Source organism: Carassius gibelio, chromosome B20 (genome assembly GCF_023724105.1).
Source record: "Carassius gibelio isolate Cgi1373 ecotype wild population from Czech Republic chromosome B20, carGib1.2-hapl.c, whole genome shotgun sequence".
Lineage (NCBI taxonomy): Eukaryota > Metazoa > Chordata > Actinopteri > Cypriniformes > Cyprinidae > Carassius > Carassius gibelio.
This window is the reverse complement of record NC_068415.1, coordinates 5,103,783-5,118,306: the sequence shown is the minus strand read 5'-3', so window position 1 is coordinate 5,118,306 and position 14,524 is coordinate 5,103,783. Positions and strand designations below refer to the sequence as shown.

Sequence of the window (14,524 nt, the reverse complement as noted above, 5' to 3'; positions counted from 1 at the left end):
TTGTTGACTTAAGGAGAGTGCACACTCAGCAAGCTCCTCTGACCATCAACTGTGTGACTGTGGAGAGAGTAAGCAGCACCAAGTTCCTGGGTGTGCACAGTACAGAGGACCCAAGAAAGCATAGCAGCATCTCTACTTCTGCCACAATTTGTGAAGAGCCAGAGCCCCAGCCCCCATTATGTGCACCTTCTACAGAGGCACCATCGAGATCATCCTGACTAGCTGCATCACTGTGTGGTACAGTGCCTGCTACACGACCTGCCGGAAGACTCTTCAATGCATAGTGAGAGCAGCTGAGAAGATCGTTGGTGTCTCTCTCTCCCCTCCCTCCAGGACATTTACAAAACCCATCTCACCCCTAAAGCCCTCTGAATTGCAAGTGATCCCCGCCACCCGTCAAACACTTTCTTTAGTCTGCTGCCATCAGGGAGTCCAGGCCAGGACCAGAAGACTGAAGGACAGCTTCATTCATTCATTCACCTTGCCCCCCTCTTTTTCCCTATGCACCACTGAACTCTAACCCTCAGCAACCCCCCCCCCCCCCCAGCTCCCACTAACAGTTTACTTCAGTTCACTTAACTGGTTTGCCATGTGCCTTGTGCTGCTTTACTTATCTTTCTTTTTACATGACCTATTTGTATATTTTTATAGTTGTCCTTTATATTTTATTATCTGTAATTAATGTTATACTGTTAGTGTTATCTGTATGCACCAAGGGTCTGAGAGTAATACGCGCTCCAAAGTCCCGATTGTAATTAAATGATTTGCGATATGAGATCCGATTGAATCGTTTTGTGAAGCAATTCAACCGATTCGGAGTTTCGAAAAGCTCAGTTTCACCCATCACTACGTGCTTTTTAAAATCATTACAAGCGATGTAGTAAAATGAATGGCTCTTTTGATCAGGTATTTGGTAGTGAATTAAGTTTTAGTTTGAAACAATTCGAGAAGTTGCAGCGATCCTGGATCCTACGTTATTATACAAACACGACACGCGCATCTGATTGACAGACAGACTAAACAACACGCTCTTATTTTAGTGTTGTTAATATTAATTAATTTATAATTTACTTATTTTGTGGATCTTTCAGCTGACAGTTTTTAATTAAAACAACAACAGTGGTAATATAGGCTAGGCCAGGCTACATAATTGTTTTATCAAAATTATTACTAGGGACAATTTAGTGGGACAAGGGATATGTCCCTAGCGTCACTTTTTATGACATAGTCATCGAGCAAAGTTCATTTATAAGTGACCTGTCATCTTCCGCTGTAACAGGTGAGGGCTGAACTTCTCCAGACCTCCTCGGGCAACTCCACAGTCATAGAAGAGCTTTAATCATGGCCGTAAACGTCCAAGAAAACATATATGAACAAATAGAAGAGACAAAAGAAAACATATATGAAAAGCCATATAATCCAGAGCCGAAATATGAGAATCAAGGCGCGAGTCAGGAAATTCTAGAGGAACCGCTGTACAGCACGGTCAATCACCCGTCTCCAGACTACATGAATACGAGAAGAACATCTCAAGAGGAACAACAAGAAGAAGAACAGCCTTCACCCACAAATGAACCAGGAGAGCAGCTCGAAAGCGAGATCATGGTGGCCTCTCTGTCAAATGGAGATGTTTACGAATCTTCATCTTTAGAGGAAACTGGAGACCCGTGTGATGACCAGCCTTCATTGGTCCACGAAGACCTGTTCATGGCGTACAGTCTCCCAGAAGACGGATCTCCAGAACCTGAGGAGGTAGTTGACTACAGCCTGAAGGAGGTGGAGAACAACGTCGTGGAAGAGCCAGCCGCAGTTCCTGACCCGGATCAACCTAATATTGCGCTTTTTGTCAAGGTAAGGATTGTGGGTTTATGACGTCTGCATAAAATAACCTGAACTTTTTATTTTAAATAAGGCTTTAAAGTTGGTGATATGTGAACGTGAAGGTCAGTTGGGTGTGGTTTGTAACAGCATTCATATTTCTGCCCACCTTTGGCCCTTGAAAACAATGTGAAGACAACCTGAAAAATCGTTACACACGCACAATTTTTTTTTTTAACACTGAACCCATATTTTTCCTAAATTATGCTAATATTTTATTTCATTTCAGCATGTAAAAACGTAGCAAGTTATGTTTCTTTTTTATGTTAAATTAAATAAAATGTATGTTTATAAAAATTAGCATTAAATGTATTTACTTTTGATTTAATTTAGCTTTGTTTTTAATTTAACCCGAAATATTAACAATTGAGTATGTTTAAATACAATTTTATGTCAATAGTAATTTTTTATTGATTTTTTTAAGATACAGATACATTATGCTAACAAATTATAATCATCATGTATTTTTTTTTAATAACTAATTTTGTTAAAATCTAATTTAAATTATTATTATTAATAATAATATTATTTATTTATAATATTTATATACAAAACCTTATTTGGGAAACCCAAATAATAATGAATTCATTCTATTTTATGTAAATGGAAAAAAAAATGTTTTAACAGTAAGGAGTAAAAAAAAATCTGGTTGACTGGAATGCAGTTAAGATTGAACAAAGAGGATGGATGTAAATATCAAAGGCAGGCTGATGTAGCAGATAGTTAATGATTCAACAGAAAAATCACTGTTAAGCACAATGGCCTAAAATGGACAAAAAAAAAAAAGATTGGTATGATTCATTCAGGTGACATTTTCCTCTTGATCATTAACTTCAATAAGGTTTTCAAAGGTTTGTGTGCTTGCTCACAGTCTTAGTCTTATACATCCTGAACTGATTGCATTTCCTCTGGAAGGTTCACTGTGACAGGCAAAGTAAATAATCATTAACTTGGGGATCTGTACAGTCATGGAAACCAGGGTGAAGTCCTGACCTGAGTAAATCAACTCATGGCTACTCTTTGCTTTTGATAGTGGAACACTTTATTCTGTGCACATGATCACAGACTGAGCAACCGTGATTGTGGAATTGAGAGACTCTTTCAGACTCAAGTTTAAATCACATTCCATGACAAACGTGGGACTTTAACAATGGCATCAAGAAAAAAAAATATTTTACTGATTAGTATTTGAAAAATGGAATGCACTGACATAGATGCACCAGGGCGTGATACACATTTTGCCCTTAAGAAACCTTCAGTACAAGTCAAACATTACATAACTACTTTATGGCCACATATAGTCATAAAAAAATCAGGAATAAAGTAGTATAAGTTGTTGAGTGGAACAATACAAGGACGCTTTTATTAAAAAACCTACAAGAGAACTCACATAAATTATTGCAAACAAAAATCAATTACAGCACTTGTAAAGCATATGCTGGCCATGGTTAAGAATTTAATCTTATTGGCTACGCATAAAGGCAGACGGTTATGATCGAAGTTTACACAGTCACCTTTACTAAATGATATTGGATATTGGTGGATACTGATTCGATTTAATATTGACATTGTAAAATGCACATTTACTTGAATTTACAGAATGCAATAGTTTTAACTCTTGTTGCAAAAAAACTGTGTATATATATATTAATCATCAGATAGAGGTAATAATGATAATCAAATAGAGGTAATCAGATCCTCCCACACAATTGCTAAATTGATTAGATGAACACCAGGCTGTGAAATATTCTTCAAGTGTGACCTTTAACATTTAAAATACTTATTTTAAACAGTTTAAGCACTTTAGCTCAGCCAAAACATGAAGGCAAATGTGCACAATGCAGAAGTTAATTATTTACTGTAGTGATTACATTTAACCTCTTGGGAACTGAGCCATGAAAAGAAAAAAAGAGTTTGAGACTCATGCTAAGAATTTTTAGTTAGAGTACAATCTGAAGATATTTTATTTGAGATATATTGTATGGAAAGCCCGTGTAATCTTGTCTGCATCAGGTTAAATTCACATCACTTTATTAATGATTAATTATCTTTTAACCATTTATTAATTTATTAGTTATTCAGGCAAAGTTTAAACAATTTTAGACAGATTTAAAATAAAATAATATGCCACTTGCCAACTGGTTCCTACTGTATATTGTTGCATGAATATTGTTATTTTACCAGTAGAGGAGGCTGTTCAGCCTGCTATGATAATTGCTAATGTATTATAGCACATAATTGCATTTCATCTTTAATACTATCCTTCTTAATAAGATGTAAATGCATAATATAATGAGATTTAGGACAGACTTTTTACAGAAACATTTTGATAAATGGTACCATGTAATTTGGTCATCTTTATAAATATAGCTTTGCAGCAAACAAATATATTACACACACACACACACGCATATATAATGTCAAATGTATTTATATGTATACTTTGTATACTGTATATGTAGTTTTATATGTTTTATTACATCAAGTTAAAAATTCAAATGGAAAATGTTGCCTTGGAAACTAGCTGAAATAAAAATGAGTTTATATTTGATTTTATTTTAGTTAAAGCTTATTTTATTTCAATAATGTCACTAAATAACATTTTTTAAAATTGTTTTAAATTTATTTTTAGTTTTAGCTAAGTATAATAACTCTGGTTGTTTCTAACCACATTTTGTCACCAAATCATTTATACAGAGCAACTTAAGTACACTTAATGGTAAAATTCACCTTAAATAACCTGATAGTTAGATCACCTATATTTGATTGTAAGATCCAGTTATTTAATTTGCATTCAATGTTTTTCCCTCATTAAATATATACTGCATATCCAATGCAATGTTACATTTTTATTTAATAATTTGGTAACATATGTATCCCAAAGGTGCTTACAATATTGGAGACACGCTGCGTTGTAATGCACTGTACATGTAAAAGTAGAACCGCAGTCTGAGGCTATAGAAATGGACCATTCACATTTACATTTAGTCATTTAACAGACGCTTTTATTCAAAGCGACTTGCAAATGAGGTCACTGAAAGCATTCAAAATCAACAACAGAGCAATGATATGCAAATGCTACAACAAGTCTCATTCAGCTTAACACAGTACACTTAGCAAGTTAAAAAAAATTATATAATGGAAGAAAAACTGAATAGAAAAAGAATAGAGCAAGCTAGTATTAGAGGCCTTTTTTGCTTTTGTCAATTGTTTAATAAATAAAAAGAAAACAAATAGAATAGAAAAAGAGCAGAGAAGCTAGTGTTAGTTTTTTCCCCAAGTAAACAAGCAGTAAATGAAGGGGCAAGGTTTTTTTTTAAATAATGGAATTAGAATTAGATTAGTTAAAGGGTCAAATAAAATGAGAATAAAATTGTTTTTTTTTGCCAATTCTTTTAGATGGCTAAGGATGGCTGCTCGGATTGAGTTGGGCAGGTCATTACACCAGGAGGGAACATTTAACATGAAAGTCAGTGAAAGTGATTTTGTGTCTCTTCGGGATGGCACAATCAAGCTGCGTTCACTTGCAGAACACAAGCTTCTAGAGGGCACATGAGTCTGAAGTAATGAATTTAGGCAAAGGGGTGCAGAGCCAGTGGTGGTTTTGTATGCAAATGTTAATACCTTGAATTTCATGCAAGCAGCAATTGGTAGTCAGTGCAAACTGATAAAAAGAGGTGTGACGTGTATTCTTTTCAGCTCATTAAAAATTAATCTTGCTGCAGTGTTCTGGAGTAATTGTAAAGGTTTGATAGAACTGACTGAAAGACCTGCCAAGAGAGCATTGCAATAGTCCAGCCTGGACAGAACAAGAGCTCGAACAAGGAGTTATCTTCATTTCACTGGCTCATATCAGTCACGTCTGAAAACTTTGAATGCAAATTCATGCTATAAACCAAAGCCAGCTCATAAAATATTTAACAGGGAATCTTATTCTCCTGGGCTCCACAAGATGATCAAATATAACCTGCCGTTGCCTGCCAGCGTTCTGCCTGTGACTTGGACTGCATTAAAATTGCATGTGGCTCATTCCTCTACTCAGAGTTTCTGGGCCATGAACATGTCACATAGTTACACATGGACAAGATGGTACAAGAGTTTCGTGGCAGAGACTCTAACAATGAGACTATATACACATCTCTGTCTTTTTGATGTGAAGTTCTATTTGCAGTATATATATAATCAAGTGCCAATTTTAAAACACAAACCTTCAAAGATGGTTTCAATATCATCTCTCAACATCACAGTTACAGTTCTAGTTTATTCTCATCTGTCACTCAAACTCATCAGAGCTATTTGTGGCAGGGGCAGGGCAAAGTAAGCTCCACCCCCAACTAAAGCCTCTCACCTATTCCCTATCTTTTACATCACCCATGTTTGGGAGAGAGCTAGATTCACCTTTCATCTGGACTTTAGCTGACATCACAACACCTTGTGGCATTGGCTGCCCGTCAAGTGCAGAACAAACAGAATCTAAGAGAGCGCGTGGCTAAACGCTGTAATTTAACCCAAAATATCTGTAAAATACTGCTGGGAGGATGTAGGTGACAGATCAGGAGAGATACCTGAATCAAAGAAAGTGTTTACAATGGGAGACGCTCAAGAACCTGATATTGAGTTGTTTGTCAAGGTAAGGCGAGAGATCTAGCATTAGTGTGAGCTTTATGCAGTTATGAGGCTCTTATAAAGTCAGTGTAACTCAATAATTGTTCTAGAGTAATGTTTGCATATTTGAATAAGGTCATGACCGGGCTGTAAGTAGAGTAATGTATGATTGCCAGTAGTTCTTGCACATTGGTTATAGATTTGCGGTTACATATAAAAATGGTGTTAAAATAATATTTTATTTTTTAGGTGGTGTTTAATAATATTTGGCATTGGAATTATTAGTGTGAAAATACTAAGGATTGATACCAATAAATGAATTAATATAATATAATATAATATAATATAATATAATATAATATAATATAATATAATATAATATAATATAATATAATATAATATAATATAATATAATATATAGATATATGGTACAAATATATTGTGCTTAATATCAGGTAGATGTAAGATCAGCAACCATTACTAAACTACAACTTATTTCCATCAAACACACAAATGCAAAATAAATATAATTTATAAGTATTACCTATCATTACAAACAATGCAACAAGCTTATTGGATCTGAAATCTGAATATTATGGTAAAATAGCAGCAATATATGAAAAATCTTTCCTATGAGAAAAAAAAAAACTTACAAATACACTAACAATGCAATAATGCATGCTTCAATTATGATTATATGATTAAAGTGGATGCTTTTCAAGTTCCAATGGCAGCAATTAAATTTTAGAAACAAACAAATCCTCTTCCACGAATTAATGTGTCTATTTAACAATATAAATCCTGTACACAAGACATTGTCAGTCAGTCAATATCTGTCTGTTTACAGCCCTGAACTGCCATCCAACAGAGAAACCGGTCCTATAGCAAATGGCCTATTGTCCTGCGCTTTCTGGATCGTAGCAGCTCATTGTTCTGCATCCAGTACTGTCTCTGTTCTGAATTTGCCAGAACGGACAGATGAGTGGAAATGGAAGTGCTCTGACCTTTCACATACCATCTGCCTCACTTATCTGACTGTTATGCAATGCATTTACTCCCTGAACCGTGGAATAAAAACAAACTGTTAAAGTAGAAAAGATGCAAAATAGAAGTATTTTCACTAGTGGACTTATTATATATCTGTCAGCACACTCCTTGTGTTCTTCTTACAACCAGGCCTATGGTTAATGAATGCAGTGTGCATAATTCATATTGTGTTGGGTATTGTGTCACTGTGTAAACTATATGGTCTCGTGATAGTAGCGCTGCTGTTTTGGGACACCTGATCTCCACTGCTTTAACATACAGTAGCACTGTCACTCACTGTTAACCAGGGTCATTTGTACTCTCCATAATGAGGAACATTAGTGTTTACCACTAAATAAAGTTACATTAGTGCAAATGTGTAATCTGTAACACTAACTTTTGAGTAAATAAAAAATATGCATTTCAATTAAGATTTTAAAACTTGCTCTTGCTGCTTGTCCCAGTTTAGTAATGCCCAGTCTAAAGGGAGACGGCGCCCTCTAGAGGTCAACGGCGGTACGGATAATTATTGATCAGAATAAGATTGTGAACTGAAAACTATTTATTGTGTAAAAAATAAAATATGTGGATTAAACAAAAATAATACATCAAGCTAAGTTTTTTAAAGCTAACGTTTTGCCTACTATAAATTATGTTTTATGTTCCTGACATAACATAATTAAAGGTTCAAAAATTAAAATGAAAATTCAGTCATCATTTTAATCACCCTGATGTAGTTCCAAACCTGTATGAATTTCTTCCATACAGTTGACAGTAGCCATTTACTTCCATAGTATTTTTTTCCATACTACTGAAGTCAATGGCTACCGTCAATTGTTTGGTTACACACATTCTTCAAAATATATTTTGTGCTCAACAGAAGAAAGAAACTCATACAGATTGTAACAACTTGAGAGTGAGTAATGATTACGAAATAGTTAGTTTCTTGGAGGGGGACTATCTTTTTAAGGCATTCACTTCACAAAATTATGAAATCGATTGGGATTTGAGTTTGAAAATTCCACCTGCCCATACGTGTGATTTGTACCATTTTACAATATAACGTCACTGAATAACATGTAGTTCTTGAGTGGAATAGTTAATGTCATAAATCAGGCACTATCAATGCTAGGATATGTGTTTGATTCCCAGGGAAAGCAAGAACTGATCAAATGTAAATGTACATACCAATGCAATGTAAGACATTTGCTTAAATGTAAGTGTAGCTATAAATGTCTGTGTGCAACACAACAAATAATAATAATGTTTACTATTTCAGTGAACGCAGCTCACCTGCAATATAAGTGTATCCTATGCAATTTAGGGATTGAGATATTCATAAAACATAAAACACATGCAACTAAAATAGACTTTATAGAATTTATTTTACACAATCCTTCAGTGACGATTTTATTAGAAAATGGAATTTGCAGTTAATGTCTAATTGAAACCTTGAAGCAGCAGGGGGGGCTATGACACTTTATCATTCTCAATCTAGTCTCTTCTGTCTAGATAGAACATGAGAACCGGTCTCCACCACATCTTTGGCTCGTCTTATTGGCCGTAAGAGGTGGAGGTGCACTCTGGAGGTGATGTGTATGTTAAGATGTGTGGTTGTGTTTGTAGGCTGGTTGTGATGGCGAGAGCATCGGAAACTGTCCATTCTCCCAACGCCTCTTCATGATCCTCTGGCTCAAAGGTGTGGTCTTCAACGTCACCACTGTTGACCTGAAGAGGTGAGAAGTTCACTAATCTGAGATCAAATCACATGAAACATTATATAAATGTCAGTAACAAGTGCATAATTTTCATGTTATTAAATAACCTTTCTATTGGTTAATATCCTAACAAATGTCATATGCAGTTATTAAAGTTGTTATAACATAATCAATTTTTTCTGTCAAAGGTCAAAGCAAGAAAATATAGTTTAGCATTTAAAAAAAGACATATAATCTGTTTTAAAATGAGTCTAATGCCTATTTTCTTTTGCATGCAATGCAATGCTGGATGGTTGAGTAATAAAATTAAGAAGTTTGTAAAATGTTGTTATTATTATTATTATTATTTATTCAGGAAACCAGCAGATTTGCACAATTTGGCTCCCGGCACTCACCCTCCTTTCTTGACCTTCAACGGTGAGGTGAAGACAGACATTAACAAGATTGAGGAGTTTCTGGAGGGGGTTTTGGCTCCACCAAAGTAAGCTCATTTTTGCAAATACACTTGAGACGAATCGTGACTGTATAGAAACTCTAAACCTGCGGTTCTCAACTGGTTTTGCTTCAGGAACCAGATTTCATCAATCATGGTCAAGCACAGCACCAAAACTGTAAACAACAATTCAATCTATGCAGTACTTTTACTAAGAACGACATGCCTAGCATTACAGTGCAAATGTTATCAAAATAATTATATTTTTGTTATATAATTACAACTAGCATTTTTGAATCAAAACCCGCCCGTTAAGACTTGTTTTGAAATGTACATTGTATTACACATCGCCTTTAAACCACTGTGAACTAGAATTGAGAAGAATACGTTGCTGACACGTTTTTCTATGTATCTTTTCTTGTGTCCAAGGTACCCCAAACTTGCAGCCAGTCACAGGGAGTCAAACACAGCTGGGAATAACATATTTGCAAAGTTCTCAGCTTTCATAAAAAACACTAAGCCAGATGCGAATGAAGGTATGCATGTCAAACTGGATCAAACTGATTGAATGAATGAATGAATGGATATATTGTTTTTTGGTCAGTACACTGAAACTGAGTAAAGTTAAATTCAGTTAACTCTATATGGAATCCATTGTACTGTAAGCATCCTACACATTTTAGCAATGAATGTATTAGAACTGGTCTGGATTTATGCTCTTTTATTTTTTGATAACCTATGATGACTAAATATTGGCAGTTTTGCCAGAATTTTAACAACTTACATACGGAACTTGGTACAGACAAAAAAAAAAATGTTTTTAAAATAATCATAATAATAAGGTCACAGTAAAGTCATTTATAATGTAATAAAATATTTACATTTCAAGTAAAAGCCATTCTTTTTAACTTTTTATTAATCAAAGATTCCTGAAAAAAATACAGTTGTAAAATAAAAAAAAGAAAATACATATTTTTAATTAATATTTTTTTCCTAAGAAAAAATAGCTCTTTATTTATTTATTTATTTATTTATTTATTTTATCAAATAATTGTATCCTTGGTGAGCATAAAAGACATCTTATAACTTTTGAATGGAAGTATATATACTGTCATTTTAAATGTATATATTGTACTAATATTATAAAATGAATAAGAAAACAAAAACAGGTAAATGGCAACCTAATCAGATGAAACACACCAATACATATATATATATATATATATATATATATATATATATATATATATATATATATATATATATATATATATATATATATATATATATATATATATATAAATGCTGTGCAATAACACACTGGTTATTAAGAAATGTGTGATGTTTTGTTAGCTCTGCAGAAGGGTTTGACAAAAGCACTTACGAAGCTGGACGAGTACCTGAACAATCCTTTGCCTGAAGAGGTAGATGCTGACAGCATGGAGGAGGAGAAGGTCTCCAACCGCAAGTTCCTGGACGGGGATGATCTAACTCTGGCAGACTGCAATCTGCTGCCAAAGCTCCACATAGTGAAGGTGAGCTGAAGCGCTGAGGGGGGACTTGTCACTTTTGCTAGTCTGCAGTGTTTGGGGGTAACCAAGGAGGCCTGTAATACCTTGACAAAGCTAACAGTTAGCATTCCCATTCATCTCAATGGCAGTTTTGGCGGAAATGTGCACTCATGGAGGACAGTCAATGGAGAAGAGATGTTCTGCTGCCAGATGGTGTAGTTAAGGGGAAACTGCTTACCAGCAAAACCTCAAACCATAATAATCCATGTAATCTTTAAAAAAAAAAAAAACTTTTAACCATTTTAACTTTAAAACAGCTTTTTGTAGTTTTGTGTATTTTTGTTAAGTGAATGGAATTCCCAGTAGAGATTGCAGTGTATTTCTGCCATAAATGCTTTCGAAGACTCTTGTTCTCACCAAAGCTGCATTTATTTAAAACAGTAAAGACAGTAATATTTGTGAAATATTGATACATTTGAAAATACAATTTTTAAATATTGTGATGCAAAGCTAATTTTGATCACATGAGTTTGTCACATGATCCTTCAGAAATCATTCTGATATGCTGATTTGCTGCTCAGTAATCATTTTAAAAGTCTGAAGTGTAATGGTCTAGTAGTATAAGCAAGTTGTAATGTGATGCATATTTGAGTCCGTTCCGCTTACAGAAGTACAGTTAAGGTCAAACATCTTTAAATGTAAGTTACATTTGTTTTTTAATTATAATTATTTTAATTAATGTATTTTCCATCCACTTTTTTTGCAGGTTGTTGCCAAGAAATATAGGAATTACGACATTCCAAGTGATTTGACAGGCGTGTGGCGTTACCTGAACAATGCGTATGAACAAGAAGAGTTCACCAACACCTGTGCTGCCGACAACGAGATCGAATTAGCATATAAGGATGTGGCTAAAAGGCTAACTAAGTAAACAGATGAACAAATTTGACACAAATAGACTTGGGGTAGCTCATTTCTTGGGGAAGAGATGATGTTTTCCATGTAATTCAAAGCTGTTGATCCCAAACTACAAGTTAGTAGTTTCATTCATCAAGTATCCTAAATAATCAATAAGGACTGGTACTCTGATATTACTATTATGAAATATGAATATAAAATATCAGCAAAAAATTCGCCAGCTCTCACTCATCTCATATAAACATTGTCCCAAGTGACTTTCTATTGTATCTCTATTTAAAGAGACTTCACACTACTGTTTTCTGTTGTTCCTCCTGTTTTCATATCTCAAATCATATCATATGCACTGATTCTTTAGACATTAGAAATGGATCAAAATGTCACACACCTTTAATTGCATCAGCGTGAATTGAAGATTTGTGTCACTTGAATTTTCACTAGAACACATCATCACCTCTGGTCAGCCCAAAATGTAATTCTATTAAAACTTAAATAAATATCCAAATAATATTTTGATGCATACATTACCATTCAAATTCCGAGGTTGGTAAAATTTGCAATGTCTCTTATGCTCACCAAAGTGTTTAATCAAAAATAGATTAAAATTAGTAATATTGTGAAAAATAATATATTTTAAAGTCTAATTTCCAGCTTCAGTGTCACACGACCCTTCGGAAATCTTATAATATAATGACTAGTTCCTGTGGCTCAGTGGTAGAGCATTGCAGTAGGTTGTGGGTTCAATTCCCAGGGAACACACATACTGATAAATAAATAATGTATAGCCTGAATGCGCTGTAAGTTGCTTTGGATAAAAGCATCTGATAAATGTAAATAATAAGCCAAAAATTAATTATTATTATCAGTGTTAAAACAGTATGCTGATTAATATTATTGTGGAAATAATTTAACAGCATTGATTTGAAATAGAAACCTTTTGAAAGTCTTGACTGACACTTTTGATAAGTATAATGTATTCATGCTGCAAAAAAATAATAATTTAATAATTTAAAAATCAACAACAACAACAACAACAACAAAAACAACAAAAACTTCACCAACCTCAAACTTTTGAATAGTAGTATACATTTTAACCTTTTTTGTTTAACCTATTTCGTCCCAGTACCCAATAATTGGTGCATTACATAACCTCTTTTATTGTTTTCTATCATTCATACATGACAGATGTTTAAGCATTTCAAATCTGTAAGAAATGTTCACTTTCATCTCCAACCGTTTTACAATATCGTTCAATATTGCTTTCTGATATGTTTTTATTATTATTTGTGTATAATGGATAAAAAGATCTCATGGGAGCAGCAGGACAAACAAAGTAAAAAAGTTGGTTTGTCCTGGGCAGCTTTATCTAATCATATATAATTTCTGGATTTGTACATTTCATGCATTTTTTTTTCTGAAAGAGCACTCGTTTATATAATGATTTAATGAGGCACTAATGCAATGTGACAAATACAGCATATTATTGCAGTTAATGACAATTTCTACATGAATATCCTGCTCTTTTAAAGCCACTAGCAGAGTTTACACAAATGGTTTATACAAAATTCTCAATTCTTCATTGCCTCATCATGTCATTTTCTTATAAAGTTGTTCAGATTTTCCTTTGTTATTCCTTACAACTGATATCATTTTGTCTTCTCATTTAATTTTGGCTTATCTCAAAGCGTTTGACATCAATCGGCGCTGGATATATCATACTTAAATATTTATTCACAACCCCATTTATGGGAAATTAACGAGCTAAGATGGAAAGGAGAGTCACAACACACGGCGGCCCACCGAAATGGAGAATAAGGAAATCTGATCGGGCATTCATCCAGGTCTCCTCCTCTCCACTTAGCACTGCTGGAATATCATAGGGCCCATGATAGGTCCTTGTGGAGCTCCTGCTCTTGTGTGGTTTGGAAAAGCGTTTGATATGAAATGAGAGTGTGGCGCCAGAGAGGCCTATTCCGAGTGAAGCTCTATGAATAAAATAATATTTTCACAGTTCGACTTGCATTATTTCTTTTTCCCTGCACACACATTTTTGCTAATTGATACCGTTTTATGGAGCCGTTTCTAAGGAAATGGATATTTATTGTAATTGAATGATGAGTGTTAATTGTGCGGTTACGTTTCTGGATCATTGTGAGCGTATTTGGACACTTAAGCCTCTCAGAAAATGCATGAATGTCATTTCACTGTCATTGTCTGTCTGTCTGTTTGTCTGTCTAGATACATTTTTGGAGATTAATATGCATGTATATATATATTTTTAAAAGGTATATATATTTTTTTAACGTGGTGAAAGGGCTATTATATTAGCTGATGGTATGTCACAGACATCTAAACTGGGTTTCACTGTCCATTAAATGCAAAGAAACAGACTTTGATCTGGTTGTTTCATCCAAGCAAGATGAGTGATGTCTGCT

At 34.2% G+C, this 14,524-nt stretch overlaps 1 protein-coding gene across 2 annotated transcripts; it reads left to right on the top strand.

Moving 5' to 3' along the window:
* The first annotated feature begins 1,260 nt into the window (after positions 1-1,260).
* clic5b (chloride intracellular channel 5b) lies at positions 1,261-14,102 on the top strand. 2 transcript variants are annotated; one of them, XM_052587038.1, is made up of 6 exons: positions 1,261-1,851; positions 9,136-9,245; positions 9,583-9,708; positions 10,090-10,196; positions 11,014-11,195; positions 11,938-14,102. In XM_052587038.1, exons 1-6 carry the CDS (start codon positions 1,342-1,344, stop codon positions 12,100-12,102), a joined length of 1,200 nt encoding a protein of 399 aa, XP_052442998.1. In that variant the 5' UTR covers positions 1,261-1,341; the 3' UTR covers positions 12,103-14,102. The 2 variants fall into 2 exon arrangements, with proteins under 2 accessions (XP_052442998.1, XP_052442999.1); XM_052587039.1 differs by lacking the exon at positions 1,261-1,851 and adding an exon at positions 6,284-6,508.
* The last annotated feature ends 422 nt before the right edge of the window (positions 14,103-14,524 follow it).

Coding starts and splice junctions, on each gene's coding strand:
- clic5b (XM_052587038.1), top strand. CDS start 1,342: ATGGCCGTAAACGTCCAAGAAAACATATATGAACAAATAGAAGAGACA. Junction 10,197..11,013: donor TAAGCCAGATGCGAATGAAG/GTATGCATGTCA, acceptor ATGTTTTGTTAG/CTCTGCAGAAGGGTTTGACA. Junction 11,196..11,937: donor CAAAGCTCCACATAGTGAAG/GTGAGCTGAAGC, acceptor CTTTTTTTGCAG/GTTGTTGCCAAGAAATATAG.